The 25,085-nt window shown below is 52.6% G+C and overlaps 1 protein-coding gene across 3 annotated transcripts in view; it reads left to right on the top strand.

Moving 5' to 3' along the window:
- CACNA1S (calcium voltage-gated channel subunit alpha1 S) overlaps positions 1–25,085 on the top strand; it is a 78,211-nt gene that overhangs the window by 34,870 nt on the left and 18,256 nt on the right. For all 3 annotated transcript variants that reach the window (XM_017896514.1, XM_017896513.1, XM_017896512.1), the window contains exons 11-28: positions 3,267–3,492; positions 4,242–4,449; positions 5,778–5,898; positions 6,769–6,883; positions 7,986–8,079; positions 8,799–8,868; positions 11,177–11,309; positions 11,980–12,109; positions 12,386–12,445; positions 14,577–14,683; positions 15,254–15,341; positions 15,624–15,731; positions 19,775–19,827; positions 20,471–20,617; positions 21,092–21,293; positions 21,743–21,901; positions 23,566–23,676; positions 24,373–24,456. In XM_017896514.1, coding sequence (XP_017752003.1) covers positions 3,267–3,492; positions 4,242–4,449; positions 5,778–5,898; positions 6,769–6,883; positions 7,986–8,079; positions 8,799–8,868; positions 11,177–11,309; positions 11,980–12,109; positions 12,386–12,445; positions 14,577–14,683; positions 15,254–15,341; positions 15,624–15,731; positions 19,775–19,827; positions 20,471–20,617; positions 21,092–21,293; positions 21,743–21,901; positions 23,566–23,676; positions 24,373–24,456 — 2,216 coding nt within the window. The remainder of the gene's footprint in view (positions 1–3,266; positions 3,493–4,241; positions 4,450–5,777; positions 5,899–6,768; positions 6,884–7,985; positions 8,080–8,798; positions 8,869–11,176; positions 11,310–11,979; positions 12,110–12,385; positions 12,446–14,576; positions 14,684–15,253; positions 15,342–15,623; positions 15,732–19,774; positions 19,828–20,470; positions 20,618–21,091; positions 21,294–21,742; positions 21,902–23,565; positions 23,677–24,372; positions 24,457–25,085) is intronic.

Below are 25,085 nucleotides of genomic sequence, written 5' to 3'. Positions count from 1 at the left end.
TGGGTGACAGAGCGACGAACCTCCGTCTGCAAAAAAAAAAAAAAAAAAAAAAAAAAAAAAAAACACCCGAGACTGGGTAATTTATAAAGAAAATAGGTTTGGTTGGCTCACAGTTCTGCAGGCTTTACAGCAACCATGGGCTGGCATCTGCTTAGCTTCTGAGGAGGCCTTGGGAAGCCTACAGTCATGATGGAAGAAAGGGAGGGCAGGCATGTCACATGGTGAACGCAGGCACAAGAGAGAAAAACTGGGAGGGGAGGTGCCACATACTTTTAAATGACAGGTTTTGTGGTGAACTCAGAGTGAGCTCACTTAACACCAAAGAAACGGCCCAAGCGATTCATGAGGAATCCACCCCCGTAATCCAAACACCCTCCACCAGGCCCCAGCTCCAGCACTGGGAATTACATTTCTGCAAGAGATTTGGGCAGGGCTATCTATCCAAACGATATCAGGTCTTATATGTGAATAACGTGTTGGACTTTACACTTTAGGCAATGGAAAGCCAATGAGAAGTTAAAAGCAGGAATATAGTATGATCAGACTTGAGTCTTGGAAAGCTCAGTCTTGGTGGAAGGTCCATAAGTCAGCCTCCTCCACGTGGTAGATGTTCCCCTGGGTGTGGAGCTCTGGACCCTGAGAGGAGTAGGATATGAGAAAAGAAGGACCAGTTCCAACAACACGGTGGACAAGCTCAGTACCCTCCCCGCAACAAACATGTAACAATGCTGCATAAGGCATAAGAACTATGTTTCCCGGAATGAAAAGGAAGTCTTTGAGTGGTGGAAACAAAGAAGTGACCCAAAAGCAGAGCAGCGAGTTTGTGAACTGACTTCCAAGGACATTTTAGACCTAGGCCTAAATCCTAATGGGTAGCAGCTGGGTTCCTAAGGCCTGTGCAGGGCTGGAGACAGGGCCCTGGGCCTGCATGAGGTGGGAACTGGAACTGTCACACCTACACAGAGCCAGGGCCCTGGAAAGGCTGCCCCATGGAAGGGAAGCCAAAATCTCACTGGGCCAGGAAACGAGCTTGGAAGTTTATTCCTGCTAGAGGCCCTGGGAGAAAAAAAAAAAAAGTGAAAAATCAAAATCCTATCAGTGCCTTGTGTAGGTATGGAGTCCATGAGCTTCGTCTTGGGCATGGTGAGTTTGATGTGCCTTTGAGACCTCCCAATGTACATGTCAAGGAAGCAGATGGAAAAATAGGTCTGGAACCCAGCAGAGCAGTCTCAGCTAAAGAGCTAAATCTGGGAGGCCGTGGTGGGGATGGTCTGAAGCTGTGGTCTTAGATAACACCAGATCCCCAGGGGAGAGTGTATACTCAAGTCTATCACTCAAATCAAGCATTCAGTGACTCGCTGTTTCATCCTACTGAACCCTCAGCTGGAATTGCCCCAAAAGCAGTGGTAGGGGAATTCCCACAAAAGACTACCCCAGACAGTCCTGAGATAGGGTCGGTTGCGATTCCAAAGGAAGAAGTACTAAATGCCAGGGTGATCAGTCCAAAGCTTTTGTTGGGGAAACTTACTACAGAATGTTGCAGCAATCCTCGTGATGGACAGCAAGAGAAAAGGGATGTTCTACCCAGACTTATCCACAGCAATGGGGTCAGGGCATGGACTTTACGTAAGGGTTTAAGGGATCTGGTTAAGGGCTGTGTCCAGTTCCTTTCAATGTTTGGAGCAACACCTATTACCTTTATTAGTGCCTAGGAATGTTCAAGGCCCCAATTTGAGGTCAAGCCTGCTGAGAATAAACTGTAGCTGCGGGTCACAGAGTAGTCAAAGCAGTCTGCGATTTTCAGTCAGGACACAGAAAGAAAGTGGCAGGGTGGGAGTGGGGAGAACTGGAAGACCCTATGCTTGCTGATGTAAAGAATGCATCTGCAGAGGAGGCTTAGGAAAATACAGAGAAGTAGAGGAAATCCAGAAGGATGTGACACCACAGAAACCAAGGACAGAATGCTTGAAAAAGCAAGAGGATGGTCAACAGTGCCCAGTGCTGCCGGTTGGTCAGGAGCGGGAGGGTTAGATCAGCATTGGATGTGGCAGATTGATGCCCCTGGAGAGAGTTGTGTTGGTGAAGTTGTGAGGGCGCATCCAGGTAGGGATGAGGTAAAGAGCAAATGGGGCAGGGCAAGGGGTGAAGAAGTGAAGAAAGCAATATAGTCAACTTTTGGGAGTTTGACAGTGACAGGGAGGAGAGAGCTAGGACAGGAGTTAGAGGGAAAATGGGAGAGTCTTGGGGTTGTTTTGTTTTTGTTTTGAGATGGAGTCTCACTCTGTCGCCAGACTGGATGGAGTGCAGTGGCTCAATCTCGGTTCACTACAACCTCCGCCTCCCAGGTTCAAGTGATTCTCTTGCCTCAGCCTCCCGAGTAGCTGGGATTACGGTCGTGTGCCACCACACTGAGCTACTTTTTGTATTTTTAGTAGAGACAGGTTTTCACCATGTTGGTCAGGCTGGTCTTGATCTCTTGACCTCATGATCCACCTGCCTCGACCTCCCAAAGTGCTAGGATTACAGGTGTGAGCCACCACGTTCAGCCTAGACTTGGGCTTTAAGAATGGCAAAGGGAGGGCCTATTTGAAAGAAAGAAGTTAAATATATAGGAAAGAAAAAGAATCATGGATAGGGAGCTTCCCGAAAAGGGGGGGCGGGCAAAGCATAGGAGGACGGATTGGCTTCAGGTAGGTGGCAGGACCCTTCTCTACCGGGAGGGAGGTGTATAGGAATGAGAGAGTAGCAGACTTAATGAACTTTGGTAGAATTAAAAGTAATAAAATCATCTTCCTGTTAAATATGATATGAGCTTGCAAGAAATCAATGGGCAAAATTTACCAAGTTTTTTTTTTTTTTAAGTTAATTTAAAAATTCGCTGGACATGGTGGCTCACACCTGTAATCCCAGCATTTTGGGAGGCTGAGGACAGCGGATTGCTTGAGCCTAGGAGTTCAAGACCAGCCTGGGCAACATGATGAAACCCTGTCTATAAAAATACAAAAAACTATCTGGATGTGGTGGTACACGCTGGTAGTGGGGAGGATCACTTGATCCTGGGAAGTTGAGGCTGCAGTGTGCCATGATTGTGCCACTTCACTCCAGTCAGCAGAGTGAGGCCTTGTCCCCTGCACCCCCCAAAAAAATCCATGGTGCCTTGGAAACAAGGGAAGGGGCATCCTGGGTTGAGGCCCAGCCAAGGCCAAGGCTGGGAGGCAAGAGAAGGGAAGGAGAGTGATGCCAGGGCTGTGCCGCCAACCCTGCAGACATTGCCAACCGGGTGCTACTGTCCCTCTTCACTGTCGAGATGCTGATGAAGATGTATGGGCTGGGCCTGCGCCAGTACTTCATGTCCATCTTCAACCGCTTCGACTGCTTCGTGGTGTGCAGCGGCATCCTGGAGATCCTGCTGGTGGAGTCGGGCGCCATGACGCCCCTGGGCATCTCCGTGCTCCGCTGCATCCGCCTCCTGAGGATCTTCAAGATCACCAAGTGAGTGCTGGGGTTGGCTGGCACTCCCGGGTCCCCGGCAGTCACCACGGCCTGGTCTGGTCTACGCCCACCTTATTTCCCGGGGTCTGGAATGTGTGTAGGTTCACCAGTGGCCCCTTGCCTGGACTTCCCTCCCTCCTTGAAATGACCTCCTTCTGTGAAAAAAGGAATCACTTCCCCACTTTGAATCCATTTCTCTGTTTTTTTCTTACCATAGTCTATGGTAGGGCAGGGAGAGGGGGCGGTGGAAAAGAGAAAGGAAGAAGAGAAAAGGAAAGGTGGGAAGAGGGAAGAAGGACAGGAAGAGCTGTAGGGAAAGGGGTGGAAATAAGAAAGAAGGAGGAACACAGACAATCAGAGCCTTTGTGAGGTGGTGAAGGAAGAGGAGAGGGGTTCATCTGCTTGCACTATTTAGCCATCACTTGCGTGAGCTAGGTACTGTGCTAGACACAGGGCATCGAAGGTGTGCGGGAGAAAAGCCGTCCTTACTCTCACGGGGTTTCTCGTCCGGTGATGGGACCTAAAGTTAATCAATAGCCATATTTAACCAGTGTGAAATTACAGACAAGTGCTCCACAGGAAGGAGACAGCGGGCATGCAGCCATGAATCCAGGGCCTTCCAGCCCCAAGGCAGCCCCCCTCCCTCTGTGTCATGTCAGTCCTGAGTCTTTCCCCCAAGCCTGTCCACACCTCGTGGGCCCCAGTGAGAGGGTCTATCTCCTCCCATCTTGTGCCTCCTCCTCCTTCAGATATTGGACGTCGCTGAGCAACCTGGTGGCATCCCTGCTCAACTCCATCCGCTCCATCGCCTCCCTGCTGCTGCTGCTCTTCCTCTTTATCGTCATCTTCGCCCTCCTGGGCATGCAACTCTTTGGGGGAAGGTATGACTTTGAGGACACAGAAGTACGGCGCAGCAACTTCGACAACTTTCCCCAAGCCCTCATCAGCGTCTTCCAGGTAGGCTGTCCCTCTGCGTGGCCATCCTTCTGCACAGTTGCTGAATCCTGCTTCTCTTGTCCTTTAAGATCAAGGTGGGCATCACGTTCTCCAGGAAACCTTCTCGGATCTGCTGGTTGAGTGCAATGTCCTTCTCTGGGCTCCCCTATCACCTGTGTGTCTCTCCATTGTGACACTTGCTTATTTGTCTCCTTCACTGTAGCTGCACCCACTTTGTCTGATTAGTCTTTGTTTCTGGTCTCCAGCACAGTGCTGGCCTACTGCAGGATAGTATGACTGGGTTAGGGATGGCCTGGGAGTCCAGATGCATGCTTTCTCTCCCATGTGCTACTCAGGTCTCAGGGCAAAGTCAGATAAGGGGAGCTTTTCTTCCCCAAGGCTGAGAAAGCCCCAGAGAAACGCAAACGATTTCTCACTCTGCAGGCACGGCACAGCCAGTTCACTATCAGCCACCCAAAGGAGCATGGCTGTGGCTCAGTGAGAAGCTTTCAGGGCCCCTGGCTTCCTGGAGGAGTTTTCTTAGTATAGACGTGGAAACATTCCTCTCTGGAGTGGCCCATATTTCATGAGTGACACCTCCCTTTTGTACCAGTGAGAGAGGCAGTGTGTGATCGTCCGTCGGTCCTGTGGATGGCTTTGCCCATTCTTTCTTCCATTAGCCCCACTGGCTGGTCAGGCCTTGGACCTTTCAAGAAACTTGACATTTCACATGACTTCTAAGACCAGAATAACAGGAGGCCTGGGTGGGTGCATCACAGTGAAGCCCGGGGATTAGGAACAGAACAGGGAAGTGGCAAGCCCACAGTCCAATTCCTTGTCCATAGAGAGCAGTGATAAGCTTCTATATCATTGGAATAGGGGTTTTGTTTCGTTTTTGGAGATGGAGTCTCACTCTGTCACCCCGACTGGAGTGCAGTGGCACAGTCTCAGCTCACTGCAACCTCCACCTCCTGGGTTCAAGCGATTCTCCTACCTCAGCCTCCCAAATAGCTGGGATTACAGGTGTCCACCACCATGCCTGGCTAATTTTTGCATTTTTAGTAGCAATGAGGTCTCACCATGTTGGCCAAGCTGGTCTCGAACTCCTGACCTCAAATGATCCACCCACCTTGGCCTCCCAGAGTGATAAGTTACAGGCGTGAGCCACCACACCCAGCTGGAATAAGGGTTTTGGGGAGAGCAGGGGCTGGCCACCTGGACTGTGGAATGAAAAGAGGGAAGGTCTGAGAGAACCACAGATTTGGAGGAGACCTTCGGTCTTATGTAGTCCCAACAGAAGTCTCTCAGGCCCCCTGTGTTCCCGAGCCCTCGTTCCTCCCTCCACACAGATCCTGACAGGTGAAGACTGGACTTCGATGATGTACAATGGGATCATGGCCTACGGTGGGCCGTCCTACCCCGGCATGCTTGTGTGCATTTACTTCATCATCCTTTTTGTCTGTGGCAACTGTATCCCCTTAGGAGCAGGGTGCAGAAAAGAGCTTAGGGAGGGGGTGGGGAAAGGGCTTAAAATGGGGTCAAGGGTGTCCAGTTTCTAGGTAGCCAGGCCCTCTGGCTGGAGGGGAGCTCCCAAGCCCATGGGGTAGGGGAGTAGGACGTAACAAATGCAGGTATAGCTGTAGAATAATTCTTTCTGCCAAAAGATTAGAGACTCACAGTGGTGTTTGGCTACAGCTGGGAGGAATTAAAAGCCCAGTAAGGTCAGTGAGCCTAGAGCAGTGGGGAGGAAGGACAGAGCTTTGCTGAAGAGCATGAAGATGGTGGGAAAGCCTGCTCCAAAGGTTCGGAGGCAGGCAGGGAGCCACCAGGACCCTGTGGCCGGGATGATCAGCCTGAGCACTGGGACCAGAAAGATGGAGCCAGGACAGGCCGAGAGATGAGAGGAGCAGATATGAGGGTGAGGTGGATGGGACTGGAGAGATACTGGCAGTGCCTGAGGCATCCTGGTGCCTGCACCATGGAATGTGATACTGTGGGTAGTGGGGAGGAAGGGCACCATTGTTCCCCGACTCATGCGTGCCTCGCATGGGTCTCACTTATTTTGCCTCACTGGCTCTCCACGCAGCTCAGTGTGGGAGCTGGGACCAGTCTGGACAGGAAACAGATGGGAGTCAAGGCCACAGTGGATTCAGGCTCCTTCCTGGGTAATCTCCGCAGGCAGGCCTCCCTGAGGGCCTTCCATGATGTGCCTGGACCCACACCTTCCCATGGATAGCTCTGGTAGTGGGGTTAGGTGCTGCCCACGTGCAGGCAGGCAGGACTCCTGCCGCAGGCTCCCTTCCACCTACAACCGAAGGCTCCTTAGCTAAACCCGCTCAGACATCCTGCTCAATGTCTTCCTGGCCATTGCCGTGGACAACCTGGCCGAGGCGGAGAGCCTGACTTCTGCCCAGAAAGCCAAGGCTGAGGAAAGAAAACGCAGGAAGATGTCCAAGTGAGTGCTTCCTTAGCAGGAAGGGACCTGGAGTGCTCAGCCGTGGCCATGGCCTTCCAGCCCTGAACAGATGATCAGAGTCCCTGACATGGTAACACCCACCTCACTGGGCAAACTTCTGCAACCTGCGCATGGAGATGGCTGAGGTCCTTCCCTGTGGACAGGAACAGAGACATGTTGGCCTTCTGCACAGACAGGCCTCAGGATGCAGAATGCCAGAGCCTCAGAGCCCAGCCAGTTGAGCAGGGCTCCCCTGGGGAGGGATCCTGGGAATTCCCTTCCCAACCCTGTTACTGAGTCGCCATGCTTCTAGGAGAGAGGTGTTGCCCTTTGCTGAGCCTCAGGCATCCTCTCTTCTGTGAAGTGGCCATTGGCTTCTCAGGTTCTTCACAATTCTCTCCATCTGTGACTTTGTTAGTGAATTCTTTGTAGCCTGGGACCCTCCTCCGGGAGTGGAGGCAGACTGGTGTTCTAGTGTTCTAGACAGTGTTTCTCAAACTCTAACTGCAAAAAAATCACCTAGGGATCTTGTTGAAATGCTGATTCTGTTTCAGCTGGTCCAAATCAGATAGGGCAGGGTCGGAGTTCCACATCGAACAGGCTTCCAGGTGGTGCCCATGCTGCTGGTTGGAGGATTATGCTTTGAGTACCTAGGTTCTAGACAGAGTCCTGCTTCTTCCAATGCCCATGCCTACAGGAATGGGACACCCGTTCCTGTGGAGGCAAGATGGAAAAAGAGGGACCAGCAATGCAGTTCAGACATTTCTAAAGAGTTGGAGCCATCTTGGGCAAACCATGTTTCCACTCTGTGAATTTTGTATAAACCCAGTACAAAGCCACATTCCACCCATTCACTATCAACCAACATTAAACATGGCTGACCAGTGAGCCACAGGTAGCCATGGGCCCATGCTGTGTGTTGGGCCCACTCACCATAGAGAAAGGACTTGCCTGAGCCCACTGCACTTCCCATCTGGGGGCCGATGCCACTCCTCCTACAGATCCCAGCCCTTGGTGTGGGATCCTCCCAAGGGTGTTGTCATGCTCAGCAGACCCCTGAGAACTTTCTGATTTGGCTTCCACTTTGGGTTTTCTAACTTAGGGGTCTCCCAGACAAGTCAGAGGAGGAGAAGTCCACAATGGTCAAGAAGCTGGAGCAGAAACCCAAGGGTGAAGGCATCCCCACCACTGCCAAGGTGAGCACCTCGTGGGGATGTTAGAGGCAGGCTGGGGGCTCCTCCAGTCCCATGGTTCCCCTCGTACCACAGAGTACAGGTGGGATAGGTTGGGGAGGTAGGAGAGTTATCGGCCAGGTGAGGGCATTTCCCCGTGTCTGACTGGAAGGAGAGCCAACGAATCCATCTCCAGGGACTCCTGCACTGAGAAGCACAGACCTCCCAATCTGGGAGCCAGACTTCTCCAGCATAGCAGCTTCCCACTCCAGACCAAGGAGTTACCTCCTCTCCTTGACACCCACTGTTCCACTGAGAGGCCCAGACTGGCTTCCACCATTGCTAGCCCCACCCTGCTTGTTCCCATCTGGCTCTGCTCACCATTCCTGAAAACTGAGGAACTGGAGTTGAAAAAGTCAGGGAACCGGGCCCAGAGGGGCTGGAGGTCCTGGCCTGGGAAGTTCAACTCTCTTCTGGAGAACCAAGCAGTGGGTGTGTGAAGATAGAGTCAGACAGGCTAGGGCCGGCTCAGGCCTTGCCCCATGGGAGCTTGTGCAAATTGTCTGGCTTTGCTGGGCCTGGCCTCTCATTTGTAAAATGGGGGTGATCATAATATTCCCTGTCCCTTAGCCTGTAGGGATGATTAAGTGAGCTGAACGCTAATAGGCTCTCCAGTATATGCTCACTGAGGGGAAACCGCAACTTCTTTTTCATTGTTATAGTCATTGTGTTCCTTCCTACAGCTGAAAATTGATGAGTTTGAATCTAATGTCAATGAGGTGAAGGATCCCTATCCCTCAGCTGACTTCCCAGGTGAGGATGCTGGAGACTGGACTGGAGCAGGGTGCTGGGGTAAAGTAGGGGTGTGCCGGTCCTGAATTCTCCCTGTGGGCAGTCTCTTGTGTGTCCCTACCTGGACCCCTCCATGTGGAGATCAGAACACTGGAGACATCCTTCTGTGCAAATAAGCCATCTGCCAGCTTGTCTCTCCCAACAATGCACACAACAGAAAAACCCATAAATTTTATTTTCATGTAACTCAGCAAGTATTTATTGAGTGTGTGGGTATACAAGTCTTCCCTGCCAGTCATGCAGAATGGATCATACGTGAGGACACACCTATCTATGTAGTAATGAGGCAGATTACTCACTATCCAGTGTCCAGTAGGACTGGGGGCCGGAAGGATACAGGGATGAATAGAACCATGACAGGCAGTGTGGGTAAGTTCAAGAGGAGGAGACAATGGTGGGGTAGGGAGACCATGGATAAGAAACAACCGTGGATAAACCACAAACATCTCATAAATGCAAATAACCAGTGACTGCTGCAGAAATTCCGTTTATCTGGACCAAGAAGAGGACAAGCAGAACCAGGCTGGATTAATCTTACTAGGCCACCTGGCAGAGCCCTGGGGTCCAAGAACTCTCTGAGTCCTGGGTCCTTTGGAGCACCAGGTCAGTGGGGCAATTTTAGGTCTACTTGTCCCATCAGCTGATCAGCTGCTTTTATGTCTACTTATGGAATCAGCTGATTAACATCTGTTTGCTCCGGTGACTCTAAGCTCCAGGGGGACTTTTGTGTTCCACACAGCACAGTGTTTGGCTCAGAGGAGGCCTCAATAAATTGAATTAATGAATGAATGCATGAAAGAAGTTTGCAAAGTGAAGTATGGGGAGAACGGAGCTGGTAGAAGTAAGACTAATGAAATTTCTTCAAATATCCACCAGCAATGAATATTTGTGTTTTAGAATAACTCATTTTGAGTTGTTTCGTCTAACAGTTACCACCTATTAGATGGGAGTGACTGGTGTGCAGGTGAGATAGTGGCTGACAGGAAATCTGAGGTCAGGGAAAGGGAAGGGGCTGCAAAGAAATGAGGAAGGGAGGGGTAGAGGAGATGTGGGCTGGGCAGCAGGAAGAGAGTCTTACCAAGGGGACTGAATGTGTTTATATACTGCTTCTTTCTAAAAGTTAGTTTGAAATGGCTTACAGCAAAAGATATGTGCAACGAAATTAACAAACTGGGCATAGGCAGAGGAAGTAAGAAGATGGGGGAAGGATACAAATACACTAAGAATTAACGGTCTCTTCGATTAAGCATGAAATGTGTCTCTGGGGTCTGTGGCAGGCTGGGCAAGACAGGAACTGTCAAGTTAGGCCACTCATTCTGAGGAACAAGAGTTTTAACTTCTCGGGGGAACAGAAAAATTGGAATGTGACTTGGTGGATTTGAGAACCCCTACAGGTGGCCATGATGGAGACAGTAGAATCCAGTAGCTCTTGGCTTCCCTCAAGGCCTCTGCCAGGGGCCAATAGGGGTAGGGAGGAGGTAGCTGTCAGGGGAGGGAACCAATAGAAACCCCAGCTTCGTAGTGCCCCCAGCGTCTGATCACAGGATTCTCCCACCCTGGGAGCTGAGGATTTCAGGTACTCAACTTCCTCATGAGGTCATGAGACCCAGTGAATGTGCTTGGAATGTCTGTCTCTTCCTCTATCCCCTGCTCCTATCCCCTGTACCTGGTGTGGTCCTGGGGACTGGGTGAAGCTCAAGAAATTCTGATTGCTTTTTTCCATGCTGGAAGCTTCTCTGTGAAGTTACTATTTTTAAAATCCTAGCCCAGGAGAGGATCACAGAGTCCTTTTATTTCAACAACCCTCCTGCCCCTTGTTGGTTTCACAAATTGGAAAGCTGATGCTGACGAAGGGCACAGACCTTCCCAGCACTGCACAGCAAGTTAGATGCAGAGCCGGAACTAGGACCCAAGTCTCCTCTTCTGAAGCACCGTTTCCCACTCCATCCCCCAGCCTATGGATATTTGAGGCGGTGTGGATTGAGCCTTGAGACACAAGATGCAGCCACAAAGTTACTTGGGCTTGCTCCTAGCCCCACTTCTGGAAGGTTGTGAGCCTCCCTTACCTATCCTTGACAGCTCAAATCTGCTCACTGTGAAGAAAAGGAGATGCCCGGGCTGGACTCTGCCAAAGCCCTAGAGTCCCAAGTCAGCCCGGTATCACCTTGCTTACCAGCTGCAGGGGATCCTAGGAGGGCTCTGAGCACAGAAGCCAAGGGCATAGCAAAGCATAGGAAGACACCCCTAATTCCTCCGTTTCTCCCCACAGGGGACGACGAGGAAGATGAGCCCGAGATCCCACTGAGCCCCCGACCACGCCCCCTGGCTGAGCTGCAGCTGAAAGAGAAGGCCGTGCCCATTCCAGAAGCCAGTTCCTTCTTTATTTTCAGCCCCACCAATAAGTAGGTGCCCCTTGGCTGCTGTGGGGGTGATTGATGAGGCTCTCATCTGCTTCCCTGCCCTGGTAAAACCGCCATCTGACTCTCCATGCCTACAGTTATACTATGAGAAACTCAGTGTTTTAGCTTAAGATCTTGTGCCCTGTTTAAAATGCTAGTATATCTGGGAAAAGTAATGCTTTAAACCTTATCAGTTATTTACACCCAAGAGGGACCTATTTATTGATTCCTTTCTGAGAGAATAGCTTTAGACAGGACAAGGGGGAGAGAGCAAGGGAAGCTATAGTTTTTATGGGCTTCATAATTTTACACCTTTAAACTACACACAGGTTATAGTCTCTGTGGAGTTTCATCTGTCTGCCTCATGGCTAGAGCCCAGCCTGTCCCATTTTCATCTGATGGGAAACCTCAGGGTGGTGCCATAATTGCAGGAAGGGGCAGGTGGTGGGAGGGGCTTGGCTGGGAGGTAGAACTAAGGCTTTAGAAACAGAATGAGGGGTCAGGGCCCCCTGTGTGTCCAGCCAGAGGACCCCGCAGGTGCAGGGCTGCACTTCTCTACTGGCCGGGGAGGAGCAGGAGGTGTATCCCATGTCCCTCTGCAGGATGGAGGCTGACGAGGCCAGAGCCTCCAGCAGCTCACAGCTCCCCTGCCCTCCCTACCTTGCCCCACCAGAATCCGTGTCCTGTGTCACCGCATCGTCAATGCCACCTGGTTCACCAACTTCATCCTGCTCTTCATCCTGCTCAGCAGCGCTGCACTGGCTGCGGAAGACCCCATCCGGGCTGATTCCATGAGAAATCAGGTGATGGGCCTCACCCTCTCTGCTGCTCAGCACCCCTGCCCCCTCCAGCCTCAGCCTGGTGCCCAGGGTTCAGCTGTATCCTCTATGTGGCTACAGGCATCAGAGTTTCTTAGAGTTCAGTTTCTCAGGGCTAGGACTGCCCACTCCACTCCTTCTGAACAGCACAGTCTGGGGCAAAGACTGGCTCTGACTGCCTGCTTTGATGTTGCTGCTGCTGATGATACTTTTGCCCCTTCCTCCTTTCACTGGCTGCTCCCTTCCCTGCCCTCTCCCCAGATCCTTAAACACTTTGACATCGGGTTCACCGCTGTCTTCACTGTGGAGATTGTCCTCAAGGTGAGTGAGGCTGTGGGGCAGCCCTGGGGAGGGAGTTTCCCTGATGTGGTTCCAGCTTACACACACTGAACTCGGGGGCTGGAGAGAAGTGGAAAAGAGGTGGAGAGTGGCAGGAAAGACTCACGGGACCCAGCACACCGGGCAGACCCACAGGTGTCTGGGTGGTGGGCTGGAGAGCGAAGCCCAGCCAGCCTGTGGCTCCCCTATCCACAGAGTACAGCCCATGTCTTGAAGCCTCAGGCATTTTTCTTTTTAGACGTAGTCTCGCTCTGTCACCAGGCTGGAGTGCAGTGGCGCTATCTCAGTTCACTGTAACCTCCGCCTCCTGGGTTCAAGTGATTCTCCTGCCTCAGCCTCTCAAGTAGCTGGGACTACAGGCGCATACCACTGCACCCAGCTAATTTTTTGTATTTTTAGCAGAGACAGGGTTTCACAACGTTGGCCAGGACGGTCTTGATATCCTGACCTTGTGATTTGCCCGCCTCAGCTTCCCAAAGTGCTGGGATTACAGGCGTGAGCCACCGCGCCCGGGCCAAACTTCGGCATTTTTCTTCCATACAGTTAGCTTAAGAGCAGACCTGGTGGCCGGGCGCAGTGACTCACGCCTGTAATCCCAGCCCTTTGGGAGGCCAAGGTGGGCGGATCACCTGAGGTCAAGAGTTTGAGACCCACCTGGCCAACATGGCGAAACCCCGTCTCTACTAAAAGTACAAAAATTAGCCAGGCATGGTGGTGAGCACCTGTAATCCCAACTACTCGGGAGGCTGAGGCAGGAGAATCACTCGAACCCCAGGAGGTGGAGGTTGCAGTGAGCTGAGATCGTGCCGCTGCACTCCAGCCTGGGTGACGAGAGAGACTCCATCTCAAAAAAAAACAAAAACCTGAGCAGAGCTGGGGAGCTGTGTGATTTGTTGTTCCTAGACCTCTGTTACCAGCAACTGGAAAGGCCTTTTCCTTCAAGAGTCCCCAGAGAAGTGACTGCTGCCCTGAACTGGATTCCTGGCAGCTCTGCCCTATCATGCCTTTTCCACACCTTACCCACAGCATATCACTGCTCACCCATTCCCAACACAGATGCACGGAGTTCCAGCCATCCTGGGGGTGGTGGGCTCTGGGGGCAGAGGGAGGACCCGTCTGTAACTGAAACCCAGTAGCCCTAGTGTGTACATTCACAAACTAAGAGAGGAGAGGCTAGCAGAGCCCCAGGAATAGGTTCAGAGCAGGCTGTGGTGTGAAATCAGGACAGTACCTTATTTCAGGGCCTCTACTAATGAAGGAATTGAATAGAGGGAGATGGTGGCTTCCTCGAGGTCAAGAAGTTTGTGGAGTTTGGGGCATGAGAGCCAGACCCTGAAGTTGGACAGGCCTTCACTGGGTGGAGATAGCTAGAGCAGCCTAGGACAGACGGTAGCAAGTGCATTATAAGAAGATTTGGAGACATTGCCAGAGAGGACAAAGTGGCCCCTTTGGGCTGGGATATATTGCACATACAGGGAGGCCTGTGTGCTGAGTCTGAGAAGGCAAATTAAGACAAAATCATATAGGTCCTTGAATGCTGGGAAAGGTTTCAGCCCTGTTTGATTTTAAGGGCATAATGCATTTGTGCAAAGGCCTGGGAGATTATTAGAGAATATATCAAAGAAACTGAGAGGGGAGCAAGAAGGCAGGTGCTGGGAAGGAGATGGAGAGGGAGGAGAGAGGGCCCAGGACCCCTGGAGACTTGGAGGGCTTGTTCAGCCTGATTCAGCAAGCCACAAGGCAGAAGGGATTGCCCAAAAAGCTTTCCAGGAAGGAGGAGAAATTTTATGTCATAAAGGAGACAGTGGGGCCAGGGCCTCCCACTCTGTGGCCCCATGGGAAAGGAGATGGTTCAACCCAGGGTTCCCTATGGCATGTGAAGACAGAGACTTCTGGCCCAGCTGCCCATGGGAAGTCCCCAAGCTTCAACACTGTGAGCAGAGGTAGGAAATGCATTTAGGCCACTGCAAGGAGTTGAGTGAAATATAGAGATTTCTGGAAGATTATTGCCTCAGTAAGTGCTCTCCTGAGCAGAGGCGAGAAGCCCTTGTCTGTGGGAGACAGGCCCATTCCCCAAGCTCCTCCACCCAGGCTGCTGCCTCTGTCTCCCCAGATGACGACCTATGGAGCCTTCCTGCACAAAGGTTCCTTCTGCCGCAATTACTTCAACATGCTGGACCTGCTGGTGGTGGCCGTGTCCCTCATCTCCATGGGACTTGAGTGAGCAGCGTCAAGGACCAGCCCTGGGCACTGACCACCCTCTACTCTGTGCCAGGGTTTTGTAATGGGAGGCCCACCCACGTTGGTGGGCCTCTGCCACAAGAGGAGGGTCTCTCAGGGCCTCTGATGGGGGCAGGGGTCCTGTGGGTTGTCACCAGCTGGAGTGTGAGTTGCCACCAGCGAAGTGGGCAGCACTGTGTTCTGGAGACTGGCAGGGGATGCAGAGAGGAGGAAGTGGTCCCTCCCTCTCCGACCCTGCAGAGAGCACAACCCCTGCCTTCAGGGTGCTCACTGTCTGATGGGAGGGACGGAGCCTCTAGCCACCCACAGGAGAAGGCTGTATTCTGCTTCATGACACACCCATGAGAACACAGTCCAGACAGCAGGGGTGGCTGTGCCCTGGAGTAGGGCACACTCTCACAACTGGAGGAAAGGGAAGGGGAAGATGGGAGGGTTTTCAGGCAGAAAGGCAGCTGGTGTGGAGGGCGGGATATGACTAGCGGCTCCACTGCAGACCGGGCTGGCTGGAGCAGGCTGCCCTCAGACCCTGCACCATTGCCACCCCCCCAGGTCCAGCGCCATCTCCGTGGTGAAGATCCTGAGGGTTCTGAGGGTGCTCCGACCACTCAGAGCCATCAACAGAGCCAAGGGGTTGAAGGTGAGAGAGGGCCTGGGCATGAGCCCCGGAGAGGGATGGGAGGGGTTACAGGGGCCTCCTGACTCCAGAAACTTCAGCCCAGCCATGGCTGGGACCCCTGTCCCATCTGCCCAGCCAGATAGGGTGAGGATGAGGCTGGGGTAGCCATGCTTCCCCACCAGCCTCTCCCCGCCTCCAACTCATCAGGAGGCAGCAAGTCTTGCACTCCTGAGGTTTCCTCAGCTGGGCTAGCGAGGTTACAGTGAGTGCACCCCCAGCCCCCATTGGCCCCTCTCTCCCCAGCACGTGGTGCAGTGCATGTTCGTGGCCATCAGCACCATCGGGAACATCGTGCTGGTCACTACCCTCCTACAGTTCATGTTTGCCTGCATCGGCGTCCAGCTCTTCAAGGTGAGGCCCTGCCTGCGCAAGCAGCTCCCGCTCCCACTCCCAGCCCTAGTGCCTACTCTCAAGCAAAAGGAGCCCCAAATTGTAAAAACAGATGTCTTTGAATGCAGTTTTTCATACGAGAATATTTTATTTTGAAAAATAGGTCTTCACCACACCAAACACGTAAGTCTGCAGAAAACCAGTAAGACATCATTACATTTAAATAGCACCTTGAGTTCCACAAAAGCAGCCCGATGATAATCTCAGAAACAGTCAATGGGCTTCTCACACTACTGAAACGGTAGCAGAGGGTCATGTGTCTATTGAGTTGAAATTAAAATACAATTCAAGCACCATCTCTTAAAGCTATTGTCATGGACTTAGAATTCTATCAAACAAAACAAGGAAACGGTTAGTTTGATGTCCATCTTCTAAATATGACTATGAAACTTCAGTCTATAAATACAACTCTCCTAAATCAAACTTTTAAGAGGCAGCCATCTTTCAATGATGGTCGATAACTTTAAGAGATCAATAAGCTAAAATGAAAACCTGACAGCAACTATCTTAAGCTCTTCAAAAAATTAAATACACAAGCAACACAACACATTGAGACTCAAAGTGAATTTGCTTCAATTGAATGCACAGAGTTTTGAGGCTAATATATGGCAAGTCCAGATCCGGTTTCCTCAGTGACATCCATTCCGGGCCTCTGTGGTTCTGCTGACCACCACTGCCATTGTGCCATTGTATCTGCTCTCTCCCTGCCCCTGCATGGCTTCTCCTTGGGGAGGGAGGCCCCTCCTCCCAGACCCCTGCAGCCATTCCTCTCCCTTCCCACCCTTGCCCGCTTCCTCCCATCCTGCCAGGCCTGTCTGTGCCAAGCATACGCCCTATCCCAGACCCACACTCCANATCAAACAAAACAAGGAAACGGTTAGTTTGATGTCCATCTTCTAAATATGACTATGAAACTTCAGTCTATAAATACAACTCTCCTAAATCAAACTTTTAAGAGGCAGCCATCTTTCAATGATGGTCGATAACTTTAAGAGATCAATAAGCTAAAATGAAAACCTGACAGCAACTATCTTAAGCTCTTCAAAAAATTAAATACACAAGCAACACAACACATTGAGACTCAAAGTGAATTTGCTTCAATTGAATGCACAGAGTTTTGAGGCTAATATATGGCAAGTCCAGATCCGGTTTCCTCAGTGACATCCATTCCGGGCCTCTGTGGTTCTGCTGACCACCACTGCCATTGTGCCATTGTATCTGCTCTCTCCCTGCCCCTGCATGGCTTCTCCTTGGGGAGGGAGGCCCCTCCTCCCAGACCCCTGCAGCCATTCCTCTCCCTTCCCACCCTTGCCCGCTTCCTCCCATCCTGCCAGGCCTGTCTGTGCCAAGCATACGCCCTATCCCAGACCCACACTCCACCTCCGTCAGTGCAGCTGGGCTGCGGCAGCCCGTCTTCCCTGCTGGTATGTCTGGCATCATCCACATCTACCGGGAGCTCCTAAGGCTGAGAGTTCATCATCTCACATCTGGAGCCAACCTTATTCTTTTCTCACTTTCTTTTTTTTTTTTTTGAGACGGAGTCTCGCTCTGTCGCCTGGGCTGGAGTGCAGTGGCCGGATCTCAGCTCACTGCAAGCTCCGTCTCCCGGGTTTACGCCATTCTCCTGCCTCAGCCTCCTGAGTAGCTGGGACTACAGGCGCCCGTCACCTCACCCGGCTAGTTTTTTGTATTTTAGTAGAGACGGGGTTTCACCGTGTTAGCCAGGATGGTCTCGATCTCCTGACCTCGTGATCCGCCCGTCTCGGCCTCCCAAAGTGCTGGGATTACAGGCTTGAGTCTTTTCTCACTTTCTTAGGAGAATACAGCTGTTCAGTTCCTCTCTAGGAATCAGCCCTACAAAGATGTCCCTCCCGCAGAACCCTGATTTCCAGATGTCTCTGGCCCTCAGATCATTTGCAGGACAGAGAAATTGATTTCTGAGTATACACCAACACCTTTGACACTTCCTGCATGACCCAGCTGCTCCTCCTACCACCAAAGCACAATCTTTCAAAGTCATGATTACATAACCTCAGTCAGTCTTAGACAGGCAATGGCATCATCTTACAATCATTCATTCATTCAACAAACACGTACAGAGCATGTTTTCCATACATGAGCCAGGGCCTCTGCTAGAGCTGAGGGCCTTACAAGCCAAATCCTCCCGGAGGGCAGGGAACAGGCTTTGAGAGAAACAGCAGCGTGAAGCTCCCAGAGGACCTTCGGGGGTAACAGGTCTTGTTGGTCCCTGTCCTGGAGGGATGGGAGGGATGGGAGTGTTTATCGTGTCTGGCCACTCTGCCAGCTGCATGTGGCCTTCTCCCCCTGGCCCAGCTGAGGGCTGTCCACCTCCTGCCCCCCAGCCCCTTCCTCTGCCAGGCTTGGGTCCCCAGAATCCCCTGAGGTCAGAGTCTGTGTCTGCCTCATCCCTTCGTCTGGCCCCCTGCCCAGGGGCTGGTGCAGACGAGGCCCACCAGACACGCTCCCTGAAGGAATGAATGAGCCGCTGCCCTCCCTTTGGCTTCCACGTCCCTTCCAGACAAGCAAGAGCAATTGCCTGTCAACACCCAACTCTCGCCATGCTTTAATCTCTCATTAAAAGACCCCCAGCTCCTGCCTTCCAGGAAGTCCTAGAAGCAGAACATTCCCAACTGGCATTTGATGTTGCATTTGACTCCGTGGAAGCTTGCCACGTGCATTCCACGTTATAGCAGAGAGTCGAACCTTTGCTTTCCATAGTAAATTGGGCATTTGGTGTTAAGTGCCCAGACTCTGCCCAGTGGCAGCTCTATCCACTCCCTGCTTACCCCCCAGTACCACCTGCCTCACCTTCACCCTCTGCTCCAGCAACTATAAAAAGGGCATGTAATAGGAACAGCACAGACCTGTGTGGCAGGGGCAGTGGGGGGCAATGTCCAGCTGTGTCTTTAGCTAGTGCTGTATCCTTGGCCGAGGCAGTTTCCCCATCTGAGTCTCTGAATGAACTGCACCAGAATCCGTGGATCTCAAGCCTGATTTAGCCTCCTTAAGACCTAGCCACCCTGCTGGGCATGGTGGCTCACGCCTGTAATCCCAACACTTTGGGAAGCCGAGGTGGGCAGATTACTTGAGGTTGGGAGTTCAAAACCAGCCTGGCCAACATGGTGAAACCCCTTCTCACTAAAAATACAAAAATTAGCTGGGCATGATGGCACATACCTGTAACCCCAGGTACTCAGGAGGCTGAGGCAGGAGAATTGCTTGAATCGGGGAGGCGGAGATTGCAGTGAGCCGAGATCATACCACTGCACTCTTGCCTAAGTGACAGAGTGAGTTTAAAAAAAAAAAAAAGACCTAGCTATCCACTACTTTCATTCAAACATATTGTTCAGGGGTTCAATCTGTGACACAGATAAAAGGAGCAACTGCTTTGGCCAAAGTCAGTGCAGAGGAGCACAGAGCCCCCCTACACAGGCCTTGGGCTAGGACATGGGACCCCGCTTGACTATGAGACAAGTTGAGTCATCAGAGCCCAGCTGGGCTCCAACTCTGCGGCTCCCGCCCCACTGGCAGGAGGATGGAGGTGGGAGGTGGGCAGCCCCTCCCCCTTGTTCCATAATGGGAGACCGCAGAAGGCCTCCTGCAGCAGTAGGGGAGGTGAGGGGCTCAGAGGCTCAGCTCCCCGATGGAGGGGCAGGGGCAGAGCTGCACTCATGTACATCCCCTCAGCCCATCGGGGTACTCAGTAAATGCCCCTCTGAGGCACTGCCTTCTTGGTCTTGGCAGCATCTAGGCTGGGTGGGAAAGCCCTGGGCGAGCTATGGGAATGGACGATGGTGAAGAAAGGAGACTGCTCTGGGGTCCTGCCCCAAGGGCGAGTTCACGCCTCTGAGAGGAAGAGATCCTTTTTCCAGATGCTTGCCTTTCCTCCCCGCTTCCACTGTTCACTCCTAGTGCCCACTTTTCTATCCTGTTTCCATGACAACATGCCTCCCTCCTTCCCTCCCTCCTTCTCCTGGCTGCAGGGGAAGTTCTTCAGGTGCACCGACTTGTCCAAGATGACAGAGGAGGAGTGCAGGTACACGGGGCAGGGAGCACGGCGGGATGCTCACAGGGCAGGGAGCACTGTGGGACAGTCATGGGGCAGGGAGCACGGCGGGATGGTCACGGGGCAAGGAGCACTGTGGGACAGTTACGGGGCAGGGAGAGCAGCGGGACAGTCACGGGCAGAGAGTGTGGCAGGACGGTCATGGGGCAGGGAGCACTGCGGGACGGTCACAGGGCAGGGAGAGCAGGGGGACAGTCACGGGGCAGGGATAGCAGTGGGACAGTCAAGGGCAGAGAGCACGGCGGGAGGGTCACAGGGCAGGGAGCACTCTGGGACAGTCACGGGGCAGGGAGCACCATCGGACAGTCACGGGGCAGGGAGCACGGCGGGATGGTCACAGGGCAGGGAGCACTGTGGGACGGTCACGGGGCAGGGGATTGTGTGTTGGTGGATGATGGCTCTGCAAGCTGGAAACTGGGGAAGCTCAGCCTTTAGGCCTAGGAGGGATGCTCACAGAGGCCCCTTTCCTCGGGCTTGCCCAGCGATGTCCCCTCAGGTCCCAGATCCAGACCTTCATTTCTCCTGCACACCCCCCACCCAGGGCCCAGAGGGTGTGGGTGGGGCAAGGCAGCCCAGCCGTGCCCTGTGGAGTGACTGGGCCTCACTGCCACAGGGGCTACTACTACGTGTACAAGGATGGGGACCCCACGCAGATAGAGCTGCGTCGCCGTGAGTGGGTACACAGCGACTTCCACTTCGACAATGTGCTCTCAGCCATGATGTCCCTCTTCACGGTCTCCACCTTCGAGGGATGGCCTCAGTGAGTGGGGGCTGGGGCCTAGGTCCCTCATGGGCATGGTCAGGTAAGACCAGGCAGCCAGCCTGCCCTTCTGCAGCCCCCATGGTGCTACTGCTATCTGTGGCAGGTGCCCAACAAACCCACCAACTCTCTGATGGTTTGATGGTATGTTGACTGGTCACTCCAAAGTAGGCCTGACCAGGGCGCTCTGACAAAATGTACTCAGTCCCCCATAGGTGTATGCCTCTCTGCCCACAGGGCAGATTGTTAATACTGATTGACTAGGGATAGATGGGGCAACCTCTGGAAAGGCAGGGCCATTCCAGGATTAGGTCTGGTCTTTCTGGCCCCGTCCTAACTCCTGTCCCATAACTTGACTGTTGAGAAGGTTCCCTTGGCTCTCTATAGCCAGTGGGATAAGGCCCATCCTTCCCAGCCTGACTCTCTGCCTTGTCACCCCGCCCAGCCTGTCCTCTCTTCTCTGCTCACCCCCAGGCTGCTGTACAAGGCCATAGACTCCAATGAGGAGGACGTGGGTCCCATCTACAACAACCGTGTGGAGATGGCCATCTTCTTCATCATCTACATCATCCTCATTGCTTTCTTCATGATGAACATCTTCGTGGGCTTCGTCATTGTCACCTTCCAGGAGCAGGGAGAGACTGAGTACAAGAACTGTGAGCTGGACAAGAACCAGGTGCCTGGCCACCTGCCAGAGGTGGAGGGCAGAGCTCCAGCAGGCATCCTGCTGGCCCGAGCCCTAGGTCCAACCAGGGAAGAGAGGCCTAAGGGTGACCCCAGAACCGCATTTGATGTCAAGCCCTGGCCTCCATGCACCCTACCCTATCTCCAACCTGAAGCAATACAAGTTGGTAGAGTGGGTCTTCTCATGGAACCTCATGATGCCCAGAGAAAGGAAGCCCTTCAGACCCCCAGGGTAGTCTAGAGCACCCATGGGAATGGGCTGTGATAACTCAAGGGGAACCCAAGAACCCAACAGGATTCTTCCCCTAAACAGTGCAGAGTCCTCAGCCACAGCCCCTGGCCACAGCTGCTACTGACTTGCCCGTCAAGCCCATGGATGTGGGTGTGGAGAGGGTGGGAGGGGCCTCTTGGTGCTGACCTGTCCTGTTGTGTGTGTTGCAGCGCCAATGTGTACAGTATGCCCTGAAGGCCCGCCCACTGAGGTGCTACATTCCCAAAAACCCATGCCAGTACCAGGTGTGGTACGTTGTCACCTCCTCCTACTTTGAATACCTGATGTTTGCCCTCATCATGCTCAACACCATCTGCCTTGGCATGCAGGTAAGGGCTCCCGAGGAGACAAATGTCTGATCAGACTGGGACCTGGGCCTTGGGTAGGGCAGGGTGAGTAGGGCAGGATAGCCCAGATTCCCCCCAGCAGACATTTCCTGTGTACTGTGTGCTGAGGCGCTACATGGAATACAGAAGTTAACTGTACCCAAGCCTTGACACCAGGCACTTATGGCTTATTAAGGAGGTAATTCGAGCATAAAAATAGTATGGTAATTCTGCAAACAGGAGATAGCTATCACAGAAGGAGGAGAAAGTGTGGGAAGTAGAAAGTGCTTTCTCTGTTTTTCTTCTGCTGTTGCAAATCTGGATGGTTGAGTTGGCTGGAATCTTGGCTCTGGTCCCAAGAAAAATGGATTTAGTATTTGCAAAACAGGTGTCTCTCTTGGGAGTTGAGCACCCTTTATAGACAATATCATAATTAGCAGCATAGTTATCAAGCCTTGGTTAAGCATCTGATTCCTTAAGCCCTATATAAATAGGATGGTGCAGCTAGGCTTCCTGCTTGTAAAAGCCTGAGACACACTCGATAAGAACACACACTGCAGGCCGGGCGCGGTGGCTCACGCCTGTAATCCCAGCACTTTGGAAGGCCGAGGCGGGCGGATCACGAGATCAGGATATCAAGACCATCCTGGCCAACATGGTGAAATCCCGTCTCTACTAAAAATACAAAAAAATTAGCCAGGCGTGGTGGCGGGCGCCTGTAGTCCCAGCTACTCAGGAGGCTGAGGCAGGAGAATGGCGTGAACCCAGGAGGCGGAGCTTGCAGTGAGTCGAGATCATGCCACTGCACTCCAGCCTGGGCGACAGAGCGAGACTCCGCCTCAAAAAAAAAAAAGAACACACACTGCTAGGTCATGATGATATGGAAAGACAATCACTGAGCCAGGAGGCCGAGGTAGCAGAAGATCATCAGCACTGGCTTGTGTTTGGGGCTGAGTCAGGCAGCAGAACTGGGCAGTCCTGCTGAGGCAGGGCAGGGTGGAGGCAGTCATCAGATTCTCCCAAACTACCTGGAAGGTTTTGTGGAAGAGGTAGAATTTCATCCACTTTCTAATAAAAGGGTCAGAGATCCCTGGGAAAACTTACAAGGAAGTAGATTTAAGGAGGGTCATAGTGGTGGGTAACAGGGGCCTCACCATCATGCCTCACCATCACTGGGGGTGGTGTGCAGACACAGGAAGCTTGGTGAGCTCTCGGTTTCCCACTAGTAGCCAGTGATAACATGGACAGTGGAGCCCAGGGGTCTTCTTTCCTAGTCCTGTACCCAAATGACTAAACAGAACCTGTCACAGAGCCCTGCCTGGACAACCTCCCATCCTGGACCTCCCAGATCAGATATGTAAATGACCTCTGGCCTTGCAGCCCTGCATGTAAATGAACGCACTCGACAGGACTTGGAATTGGAGCCCCCTCCCCTCCTGTGTTACTTCTTTTGTGGTGGTGGGGTAGGGGGAGGATGTTCGTAAAATTTGGTGGAACTCAGGGGATTGCTAAAGCAGCTTCTAGTTTTCTGAGCTAAAACAAGGTGAGCAGGGGGCCCAAGAAAGGGTTGGGGCCTGCCCAGGAAGAGGCAGGGGCTCTGGGAATGCAATCTACAGGGTGGGCAAACCTGGCCCCCCTGACCCACTGCTCCTGTGTCCCCTCCACAGCACTACAACCAGTCAGAGCAGATGAACCACATTTCAGACATCCTCAATGTGGCCTTCACTATCATCTTCACCCTGGAGATGATCCTCAAGCTCATGGCCTTCAAGGCCAGGGTAAGTGTGGGGGCTGCAGGGCCAGTTAAGAAGCTGCTGCTGGGCGGGGGGGCCTTCCAGTGGAACATCCACCTCATCCCTCATCCTATCAGGGCCCCTTTGCCCAGCACTTCTGCTCCCAACTTGCTCACCCCTTTGCCCACTTCCACCTTCAGACACAGGGCAGGCAAATCTTCGTGCAGCCAGAATTGACCGATGACAGAAAGACTCTGGGTGCCTCTTCCTTTGAGCTTCTCTTACATTCTCTCCTGCCCTGAAGTTTCTGAAGAACAGGCCCAGGGCTGGGGGAAAATCTTGCCTTGTCTCTATGATTCTCAAGTCCATTCCCATGGTTCCCAGCACAGCCCTGTCAGTTCTGCACTGTCAACCCCCAGACAGGATGTTCAGTGGGGTTCAGGGGATGAAAGATATCTCTATATGGACCAGGACCCCAAATCCTGAGTTCCCAACGATTCTCCCCTCCCCCCCTCCACTGCTTTCTGCTCTGGAGGAGGGGAAATAAAGAGCAAAGGGTAGAGGAGGGTTGGCGTGGGGGAGCCCACTGGAGCACCAGTGGGAGGTGGAGTCACGGGCACCCCACCTTGACCTGACCCACAGCTCCACATTAACTCCAGTGGGACACTGTCCTCTGCTAGCAGCCAGAGTTCCTTTCTCCCAAAGCTCACCCCCTGGCTCTTCCATCCTTTTCCCTCCCAGGGTTACTTTGGAGACCCCTGGAATGTGTTTGACTTCCTGATTGTCATTGGCAGCATCATTGATGTCATCCTCAGCGAGATCGACGTGAGTATCAGGCAGGCAGAGCCATCACTAGGGTGGGTCCAAGAGCATGTGTTCAGTCCACAGATATTTGTGGGGTGCCCACTGTGTGTGCAACATGGAATCCCAGGGGTTAAAAAGATGGAATGACAAGTCATGGCTTCTCCCCTCAAGGGACCATCATCCTGCTGGGCGGAGAGATAATTCAGATACCAGGGAGACACAATGGGTGTACCTACTACACTATCAAAGGCAAGAGCTGTAATGGAAAGGAAAGTCATCTCTGAGTGGGGTGGTCAGAGAAGGCTTCATGGAGGTGGTGCCATCTGCCTGAAGGAAAGGGAGGTGGTGACTGGAGCTGGAGAGGAGAGCAAGCACCTCAGGCAGGGCTATTGTAGGAGAGGCACAGAGCAGGAAATGCAAAGAAGGTTCAGGGCATGCTGAGTGGTCCAGTTTATCGGAAGCATAAGAACATGCAGACAGGAGAACAGAGAGGGCAAGGCTGGAGAGCTAAGCGGTAAGAGGAGGCTTCAGCTTTATGGAGCAGGCAGTGGGAAGTCACTAAAGGTTTTTAAACAGGGCAGTGGGAGGACTAGAGTCCTACTTCTTTTTTAAAAATATGTTTTTGGAATATACAGATGGGGTCTCGCCAT

This window comes from Rhinopithecus bieti, unplaced genomic scaffold (assembly GCF_001698545.2).
Source record: "Rhinopithecus bieti isolate Rb0 unplaced genomic scaffold, ASM169854v2 scaffold_24392, whole genome shotgun sequence".
Taxonomy (NCBI): Eukaryota; Metazoa; Chordata; class Mammalia; order Primates; family Cercopithecidae; genus Rhinopithecus; species Rhinopithecus bieti.
Note: the sequence above shows the minus strand (reverse complement) of the source record. Positions and strands in the feature narration are given on the sequence as shown.